The sequence below is a fragment of the Mandrillus leucophaeus genome, unplaced genomic scaffold, assembly GCF_000951045.1.
Source record: "Mandrillus leucophaeus isolate KB7577 unplaced genomic scaffold, Mleu.le_1.0 Scaffold51, whole genome shotgun sequence".
Classification (NCBI taxonomy): domain Eukaryota; kingdom Metazoa; phylum Chordata; class Mammalia; order Primates; family Cercopithecidae; genus Mandrillus; species Mandrillus leucophaeus.
In genome coordinates this window covers 540,982-551,602 of record NW_012105475.1, presented here as the reverse complement: position 1 = coordinate 551,602, position 10,621 = coordinate 540,982, and the positions used below count along the sequence as shown (strand labels likewise).

The window sequence follows — 10,621 nt, the reverse complement described above, 5'->3', positions numbered from 1 at the left end:
AAATCCAGGTGGAAAAAGGCATGCCTTCACAGCTTTTGTATTCTGGCACTCGCAGAATAAGCATCGTGTAGATGCCGCCAAGGCTTACAACTTGTACCTTTTAGAGCAGCAGGTAGAGCTACACCTGAGCCCATTTGAGCCATGGCTGGAGCAGCCAAAGAGAGCTATGCTGAAATGCGGGGAGCAGAGCCCCAAGACAACTCTGGGTAGCAAACCTTTGGAGGGCACCTCATCGCCATCCCCCAAAACCATTCTGCCGTCTTAAAGCTGTGAGCCAGGGATAAGAGGGGCAACCTGGAAGATCTTTGAAATGCCTTCGTAATCTTTCTCCCATTGTCTTTATGAACAGCACCTGGCTTCCTTCTATCCATTGTAATCTCCTTAGTAAATGATGACTCGGCCACAGCATTCTGCCCTCAGCATTCTCTAACAAACACACTTTTTAACTCTTTATATAGCCAGGCTCTTAATGTTTCAAATTTTTCTTCTCTGCTTCCCTTTTAATTATAAATTCTATCTTTAAGTCATTCCTTCCCTCTTACCTCTAACTGCATGCCTTTAAAAGTAACCATGCCAGATATCCTAATTCATCACTCTTAAACTCTGCATTCTGTAAAGCCCTCAGGCATGGACACAATTCAGTCAATGTCCTTGCTACTTTGTAACAAGGATAGCCTTTACTCCAATTTTCAACCCCTTGTTCTTCATTTTCATCTGAGGCCTTATCCTTTATCATCCATATTTCTACCAACATTCTGGTCACAACCACTTAAACAATTTCTCAGAAATTTCAGACTTTTCCTACAGCTCTCTTTTTTTTCCTGAGCCCCCGCAAGAATCACCTTTAATGCTCTGTTCACAGCAATAGAGACTTTTCTAGTCTGTTCCTCCAAATTCTCCAAGCTCCTACTCATTACTCAGTTCCAAGGTTGCTTCCAAATTTTCAGGTATTTGTTATAGCAACAGTCCGACTTCTCAGTATCAATTTTCTGTCTTAGTTCATTTTGTGTTGCCATAACAAAATCCAACAGACTTAGTGATTTATACAGAAAAGAAGTTTATTTGGCTCCCAATTCTGGATGCCAGGGAGTCCCATGAGTATGATGCTTACATTTGGCAAGGGTCACCCCATGGTGGAAGGCAAAAGTAAGCATGTGAGACAGAGGGAGTAATGGGGCTGCAATCATCCCTTTGTCAGCAGCTCACTTCTGCAATAACAAATTACTCCACTCGAGGGGAGAATCCTCATGACCTAATCACTTCTTAAAGGTCCACTTCTTAATATTGTTATAATGGCAACTAAATTTCAACATGAGTTTTGGAGGAGACATTCAAATCATAGCAGGGGCTATTACTATAGAACCCATGTACATTAAATAGAAAATAAGAAAACATTACAAACAACTGTATTCATGAAAATTCAACAAATTAAATGAAACAGGCCAATTTACTAAAAAGCTACCGAAGTTCACTCAAGATAAACAAAATAGTCCTGTATCTATTAAAGAAATTGAATTCGTGGTTAATGACCTCCCTATGAACAAAACTCTATAACCAGATGGTTTTACTGGTGAAGGAAACATTTAAAGAAGAAATTATACAATCTGTCTTATACGAGCAGAAAAAATTGAAAAATTCACATCGTTTTCGAATAGTAGCCCAATCTGTGCTACTATAAGAAAAATACCATAGACTGGATAGCTTTAACTTTAGACATTTATTTTACATAGTTCTAGAAAGTAGGGAGTCCAAGATCAAGGTGCCAGCCAATTCAGTTCCTGGTGTGTGGCTCTCTTCCTAACTTGCACTATGAATGCCTTCTTCCTGTATTCCCACACGGTGGAGAAAGAGATAATCTCTCTCATGTTTCTTCCTATAAAGTTACTAGTCCCATTTATGAGAGTTCCACCCCCATGACCTCATTTACCCCTAATTATCTTCCAAAGGCCCTATTGCAATTACCATCACATTGGAGGTTAGGATTTCAATATGTAAATTGGTGATGAGGGAACATTTGAAAATATTCAACATCTACTGATGATAAAATCTCTCAGCAAACTAGGAATAGAAGGAAACTTCTCTAACCTAATAAAAAGTGTCTACAACAAACAAAACTATAGCTAATATAATGCTTAATGGTAAAAGACAAATATAGTCAATTTGCTTTCCCCTAAGATTGTAAACAAGGAAAGAATGTCTTCTTATTACTCCTATTTAGTATTGTAGTAGAAGCACTAGTTTACAAAAAGGCATAAAATTAGAAAAGAAAAAATAAAACTTTTTTCAAAGTACTTGTCTACATTTAAAAATCCTAAGGAATCTACAACTTATCTCTTACAACTAATAAGACAGTGAAGCAAGAACATAGAAAAGGTCAACATGAGAAACTGAACCATACCTTTATACTAGCAAAGAATGTGCGGAAATCAAATTGTTTTTAAATTACATGTACAATAGCACCCCCCAAAAGATACATTTAGGTATAATATAGCAAAATATGCAAGATCTATATGCTGAAAGCTACAAAATTCTGATGAAATAAGGAAGAGCTAAATAAATTAAGAGACATATCTGTTTATGAATTGGGGCTCAACGTAATCAAGAAGTTCATTCTCCATACACTGATCCATAGATTTCAGGAAATTCCATCTAAATTTAGGCAGGATTTTATGTAGATATAGGCAACTTGACTCTAAAATTTCGATGAAAAGGTAAAGGAACTACAGTAGCCAAAACAATGTTGAAAAAAAAGAAAAGTTGGAGGATTTACACTATTTGGTTTTAAGACTTACTGCAGGTTGAGTATCCCTTATCCAAAATGCTCAGAGCAAGAAGTGTTTTAGATTTTGGATTTTTTTCAGATTTTGGAATCCTTCCACATACATAATGAGCTATCTTGTGAATGGGACTCATGTCTAAATACAAAATTCATTCACATTTCATATATATCTATCTTATGCCTATAGCCTATACACGTATATTTCTTATACACATATATTTCATATACATCTTATACACATACAAGGTAACTTTAAATGATATTTTAAATAATTTTGTGCATGAAACAAAATCTATGTTAAGTATGTGTAGAGTTTTCTATCTGTGGCATTATGTCAGTGCTGAAAAAGTTTCAGATTTTGGAGTATTTGGGATTTCAGATTTTTGGATTAGGCATGCTCCAAATGTGTAAAACTATAGTGACAAAGACAGTGTGGTCTTAATGAAAGGATACACATGTGGATGAGTTCAACAGACTAAAGGGTTTTAAAATGGATGCTCATAAATATAGTCAATTAGGTTTTGTTTTTGTTTGTTTTTAGAAACAGGATCTTGTTCTATCTTCCAGTCTGGAGTGCAGTGGCTCAATCGTAGCTCAAAAAGGATCCTCCCACTTCATTCTCCCTAGTAGCTGGAACTACAGGCATGTACAACCACATACAGCCAATTTTTCTTCTCTTTCTTTCTTTCTTTTTTTTTGGTAGAGACAAGGTCTCACTATGTTCTAAATTTTCTAGGCTGGTCTCAACCCCTGGCCTCAAATAATTCTCCTGCCTTGGCCTCCCAAAGTACTGGGGTTACAGAAGGCGCTGTCTGTGAGAAAGTGGGCCTTCTCCACACACCGAATCTGCCAGCATCTTGGACTTGGACTTCCAGCCTCCGGAAGTGTGAGAAATAAATTTCTGCCATTTATAAGCCATTCTGTCTATGGTATTTTGTTGAAGCAGTCCCAGTGGTCTAAAACTTGGTATGATTTCATTTATACAACAGTCTGAGAAGGCAAATCCATGGGGAGAGAAAAGAGATCAGTGGTCACCAGAGGTAGGTGGGGTGAGGGGGAAGGGGGAATGATTTGACTACAAAGGAGTAGCACATGAAAAAACTAGGTGCAATGAAACTGTTATGTGGTCATTACATGAATCTATACATATGTTGAAACTCATATAACTCTACGCCAAAAAAGCCAATTTTACTGTATGTAAATTTTTAAAATAATACATAAATAGAAGTTGAAAGACTATGCTAACAGAAAAGAATTTATTGTGTTGGCAGATTGCAAGCCTCACAGTTAAGACAGTCAGATATATAATTTATTTATTTATCAATGTGTTGGGAATTTGTTAAGAGGCTTATATAAATTAATAAAAGTTATAAATACCTTGCAATAAATATTTTCTTACATGTCTTCGGAAGTTCTTTCTAGAAATATTGGTGCCAAATATTTTTCAGATGGAGCTTAGATGGCAAGAGACTGGCTGTCTTTTTGCTTACAATTACACCATTTTTACTCCTCCATGAAATCCTTGTTATCAAACCTTGCCTACTTTTTATGCAATACAAGAAATATTTTTATGTTGGCAATTCACCTGACTTGAAGGCAATCAAAGCAAATCAAGTATATATATATTAGGCTTATTCACAAGAAAGGTAGACTAATCCCTGAATTATATACTAATCATGAAAGAAAGTGGGGAATGGCCTAGGGATAAGGTAACTTCTGCCCTCACTTTCTACCTCACCCTCTGTTTCCTATTAGCTGTTCCTCAAGGATGAAGCAATTTAGGAAAAGAAATCTGATTTTTCAGAGTCTGGAAATCTTTGGGTGAAACCATGGCACTGAAAAGGCATTTGAATTTGTGAACATACCCTCTTTCTCTTCCTGGAATTAGGCCAAGAAATATCCTAACATTCCCTTGTGTACTTTGTCACATTTAATACCAATGGTCAGTGGTCTTTGTTTCTTGTTCCTCTTTGACTTTGTCTACAAATTAGTAATAATTCCTTGATATTAGATACTTCTAATACAGAAGAGCACTGTATTAGAAGTACAGAACTCCTCCCATAAATGTTTTTCCTCCCGAATGTAAAATATTGCTATAGCCACAGCCTAAATAACCTGGATCAGTTTAGTATTTTGGGACAAATATATTTCTCCATATTGGTTGTGTTATCCCCTTTCCTTTGGCCTTGGTAGTATGCTTCTTAGCTTTCTCATATTTCTCTTGGAATTTTCTACCTTCAGTTTATGGGGATGAGAGAGGGAGCAATAAAGCAATTTAGGAAAAGGAAGCAAGAGGCCTCATTTTGGTCTTTAGCTTAAGTCATGTAGCCTAGCTCAACTTCTATTTAGGTATATATGGTACTTACAGAGAAATTTATATGTATACTTTATACCTCATTTAACTGTTAATAATTTTGTATATTTCCTTTAGAGGGAAGCATAAATAAGTGATGGGCTTCAAGTAACTAAATCCTTAAAAAATTAGTAGTCATGCCCCTTACCTTTAAGGGGTTTGAAAACTGACATGCACAAAATTAAAACCCTCCTAAATGATAGTCTATTAATAATAAGAGAAAGAGGATAAAATAGAATTGAACTGTCTGCCCCACACAAAGTGAAAAACAACCCAAATAACCTGTTCAACTTAAGCTATACTCTTTACAATCTATAGACTAACTGAAACAAGAAAATATAACAATATTTTATGGCATATAAAACTGAATCCTAAATAGGGTTAATAAAGTCTCATTCTAATTCTCCCTCATTCCATTGTACTTCTGGACTAGAACTTGTTCTACAAATATCTGTCACTTTTCACCTTTGCCTTTAAGGTAAAGAGCCAGGAGAATCATTCAAAGGCAGACCAGTCAGCTGAGGCAAGTTCAGAACTATACCTCAGGGTTCTTGCCCTCCTGTGCTAAAATCCAAAAAAGCTACAATGTGCTTTGAAGGGCACAGTACCCACTGACCCAATTTTATGAATAGCTCCTTGTTAATTTATTGTTATATTCATCTTGGCTTACATAACATGCTTTTAATAATTTTGGAGTGATCTTAGCATATGACCCTGTTTCTTCCCTTTCTGAGTGTTAGGTTAGCTTGGAAAAAAGGGATGGGAGTGTATTTTCTTTAACTAGTACAAAACATCTGGATTCCCAGATTATTATAGAGATTTAGAAAAGCAATAGGCAAGAAATGAGGTTGCAGTGCTGAAAATCTGGCAGAGTTCAAAAGCAATTCATTGTTCTGCTTTTCTTTCAGAATAATACACATCACTATATGAATTAGAAAATAAATGGTCCATAAATGAGAAGGTAAGTTGACATTTTTAGCACCCTGTTCTTATTGTCCCAAATGCTTATGATTTTTCAAGAGAACCCCAAAATTGAAGAAGTGATACAAAAAAACAAACAAACAAACAAACAATATTTCCCCAGAGGTTTTTGTATCTATCCTATCCAGGTCAATTTATGCCATCTCTGACAGTTATGAATAACTTCTACTTTCCACACAGAACAAAACACTAATACAAAACTTGAAAGCAAAATGGCAAAATAAAGTTCTGTCCAAATTGTGGGCTCTTTAAACCAAGCCAGTCCACTCCAGAAATTCCCCACTGTTCATTACACTAGCCATCACTCACGATCTCGCTTTTAGAAAAATGCCTAGTTAACATCATCCAACAACCCTAACTCTTGGACAACACCATGTCCTTCCCCTCCTTGGAAAGGATATGCTGAGTCTCTGGCTACAGCTGACCTTGGACCAAAAATCATCTACCCCTGGAGCCAGCGAGACATGTTGTCGGGAAGAAAGATTGTGGGAGAAAAAGACAGATTGTGAGGTCAGAAAACTCCATTTGAGACTAGCAAGATTATCTGGAACCAGCCTCCCTGGGGATGGTAGAGTAGGTAGAGTAGTATTCCTTAACTCTCAGGGTAATTAGGAGATCAAATGAGATAGCAGCATGAAACTGCTTTGTAAAGTGTTAAGTGCTGTATAAATGCGGCAAAGAGCTGTTTTCCAACTTCCTTGCTCCAGTATTGATTGAATGTCCTTCACTATATGGAACAATTTCCTCCCTTGAGTTTTTTAGGATGGGCAAAGGAAGAGCTCCTGGGCATTGCTTTAAGGCCTTCCTCTAAGAACCACTGCCTGTGGTAAAGCCAGAACCTGCAGAAACTCATCCCTCCCTTCCCAGCTAGCATTCTGAGGGGGAAGGGGAGCGGACTGACTTCCTCTTCTCAAGTTTTGCTAATTGAATTTTCTGAAGAAAAGACTTAATTCTTCCCTTAAAAAAATGCATTATGCCTTTTCTCCCCAGCCATCTGAAGCCATGACCACAGCAAATGCATACCAGTCTTTCAAGTTAAAGACCCTCGGAACAAAGCTAGAGTTCTAGGCCCCTCCAGTCTTCCCCACTCCCTGTTTTCTCTGGCCGTCTCTAAAGAAATCAGACCCTAAAATGTGTGAGAGAGAAATACTTTGGATCTACCCCTAGAGACAGCGTCGGACGTTCACAATGACCACGCTTTTCCCCGCTTCCTCGCTTAGTCCGGCCTCACTTGCTCCAGTGGGGCGGACTCAAATGCACACGCACGCACACGCCGGCAAGCCGGTCAACCGCAGACAAATCTGACTCTTCGCCAACTATTAGCCACGGAGAGCAGCAAAGGGACCAAGGTCCTTCACCGCCTGCTCCAAAAAGACACTGCAACCTCCAGCAGCGCCGCAGTAGCTGCCTCTGTGCTGCAGCCTCGGGCCGGAGTTTCAGGTCTAATTCCTTAAGGAGTATCGCCCCTCTGCCCTTCGTCCTACTCCCCTTGGCTTCGCCCACTTCGCCTCCTTCTCCTCGGGAGGCCAGGAGGACCCGGGTCACTTTGCCAATTCTGCGGAGGGGGAAGTAGCAGTGAAGGAGATTCCCACGCAAGTAGCCCGAAGCCCACTACTCTCCGCCACACCTCTCCACTCTCTCGCCCGTGTAGGTGCCGGTGCTGCTGGCGAAAGTCCCAGTTCTTAAGGCGCCTGAGCTCGGATGGGTGTGGAGGAGCTAGGTGGGAAGAGGAGCGGCGGGACTGGGGCGAGGAAAGGCTGGAGATTGTTAGAGGACAGATGGGGCGGGACTGGCGAGAGGAGCGAAGGCGACGCGCCGAGGCACTCCCCTGGCCCCTGAGCGCAGACAGTTAACTCCAACAGGCGCAGATGGGCCGCAAGGTAAAGAGGCCTTTTCTCCCTCTCCTCTCCGTCCTCTACCCCGCTTCCCTACTAGATACCTGGTGAAAAAGCAAGGTGCGGTGTACCTGGAGCGAACACCATGATTTCCTCCAGCCGCTACGCCCCTAGGTTAAGAGAGAAAGACAGGCAGACGGAAGATGGGAAGAAGGCCGGACTTGGCGGGGTCCGGCGCAGGAGAGCGCCCTGGGCGGACGGCGGGCGGGACGGTCAGCACCACGGACAGCTCCCGCCGTTAGCTCCTGGGGCCGAAGCTCCAACCGCCGCGGCGCGCTCTCCCTCCACAATGCACCGCTGCGCCCGCGGCCACCGCGGCGGCGGGAGGAGGAGAGTGAATCCCCGCTCAGTCCATCCCTCATTCCTGTGCCAGCTCGGCGGCGCACACTGCTGCTCAGAGAGCAAAGCACTTCCACCGCTTTCACGCGGCGAGGAAGGACGGAAGAGGAAGAGAGGGAAAGGTAAACTTCCCGGCAGGGGGACAGCTAATTGCTTTTAATTACCTGCTGTGGCTCGCCCCCGTGGATATTGGACTGACATTTAAGACAGGTTTGTCAAAAGAAAAAAAAGAAAAAAAAAAAACACTTCTAAGAGCTTTCTTTACTCTTGAGGATGACGCTGAGTTCTCCGAGTTGGGCTTGAACAGAGGGGCGGGTCTGACAAGTTAATAGGTCCTAGAGGTCCGTGAGTCCTCTCTTGCGAGTCCCAGTCCTCTGCTAACGTCAGAAGAGAGCAGGAGGGAAGGACAGAGTGACTATGGAGCGCTCGAGGAGGGCGCCACTGTCAGGTTCCGCTCCCAGGTGGCAAATCCGGCTCTGAAAATTCCTAAGCTTGAAGGTCCTCAAGGTCATCACTTTAGAAAAAGCAAGGCCTGCCAGGGCACTGGAAAGAGAACTCATACACCCTTTACAAGGATGAGCCAACAGAGCCCCCTGCAAGTGTGAGAACAGCCCTGAGATCAATCAAGAAACATCAGTTCTTCTCCTATCCTCACCCAGCTGAAAATTGTGTCTGCATCCCCCCCTCCATACACCCAGTTCTACCTTAAAGGTACTGGGACTGCCTTATGCTCACTTCATGCTCCTAATCATTGCTCATTTTAGGTACCTATTCCCCAATAATGTTTGTGCAGTGTGAACAGCCCACACTAGATGTCACCCAGCTTGAAACAGGTCCATGTGGGTTACAAACCCAAAGCTAAAGCCACCCAGAATCCTCCAGCCTCTCCCCCATTTTTCCAGCTAAATAAGGTTTTCCAAGAACAAAGGTAATCAAGGTCATCCCCAGTGTTTTATGGGGTTTCTTCACTTGCAACTATCCCTGGAAAATGTAACTATTCTGAAAATTAAGTATCTCTTAATAATTGGTTGATGGCTATAAGTTCTAGAGTCTTTTGGCAAATGTAAAGCATCCAAATAACCTTATTGGCACTGGTTTTGTTCAAAGCCATCTGATAGATTAAAAATGCAAATAGTTTTACAGCTTTTGAACGACAGTTTGCATGGAGGCATATGGGCAGCCTCATCATAATACAATCAGTATTGCTCTTAGCACCTGGCTCAACACAGGCTTGAACATATGGGTCCTACCCCAGCAGCAACAAGATGCAAGTCAGCTGATGGGCAGGATGAAGTGTGTGCACGACAGGATGGAGTTCTCCCATTTTGCCAAGTTTCTCCAGTGATACTTCACTCTGTCTTCTTCATCCCATGGTAAGTGTAAAACAGTATTTAAATAATTTTTGGATGAAAGGTGTTTTTCTTTTAACACACTCAAAAGTGCTCTCTTTTAGCCCTTATGTTTAAATGGGCTTTCATCTCCCAATACATAAACAGTTACCCATGATTAAGTTCAAGGAAAAGCAATATAGTATAGGAACAACAACAACAAAAGACTTGAGAATCAGTCAGACTGAGACCCAGGTACCACATCTTCACCATTTACTAGATGCATGACGTTAAATAAGTTACCTAACCTGTCCTATCTCATCTGCAATATAAAGATTAAGGTATCTTGAAGATTTGTTGTAAGGATTAGCTGTAAGATGGGTTAATGGATTAATTAAGAGAGAGCCCAATCTCAATTAATTAAACTCATTCCAGGAAATCACTGTACCCTGGGAGTAGAGTACACCCCATGGGAAAGCAAACAAAATATGTTAGATCAGTGTTTCTCAAACATTAATGTGCATAAGAATCCTATGGAGATCTTTTTAAAATAAAAGATTATGATTCAGCAGTGATATGGTTTGGCTGTGTCCTCACGAAATCTCAACTTGAATTGTATCTCCCAGAATTCCCATGTGTTGTGGGAGGAATCCAGGACGAAGTAATTCAATCATGGGGGCTGATCTTTCCTGTGCTAATCTCATGATAGTAAATAAGTCTCATGAGATACGATGGTTTATCAGTATCAGGGGTTTCTGCATTTGCTTCTCTCTCATTTTCCCTTATCGCTGCCATGTAAGAAGAACCTTTCACCTCCAGCCATGATTCTGAGGCCTCCTCAGCCATATGGTACTGTAAGTTCAATTAAACTTTATTTTGTTCCCAGTTTCAGGTATGTCTTTATCAGCAGAGTGAAAAAAAAAAAAAAAAAAAAAAAAAAAAAAAA

At 40.9% G+C, this 10,621-nt stretch overlaps 1 protein-coding gene across 2 annotated transcripts in view; it reads right to left on the bottom strand.

Annotated features, from left to right (window-relative positions):
- The window catches only part of LOC105551161 (chromosome unknown open reading frame, human C18orf42), a 55,068-nt gene extending 46,427 nt beyond the window's left edge, over positions 1 to 8,641 (bottom strand). Inside the window, exon 1 of one of the 2 annotated variants that reach the window (XM_011996316.1) lies at positions 8,080 to 8,641. In XM_011996316.1, the coding sequence (XP_011851706.1) occupies positions 8,080 to 8,095 (16 nt within the window). In that variant the 5' untranslated portion in view covers positions 8,096 to 8,641. The remainder of the gene's footprint in view (positions 1 to 8,079) is intronic. The other variant, XM_011996315.1, reaches the window with a different exon arrangement.
- Between the last annotated feature and the right edge of the window lie 1,980 nt (positions 8,642 to 10,621).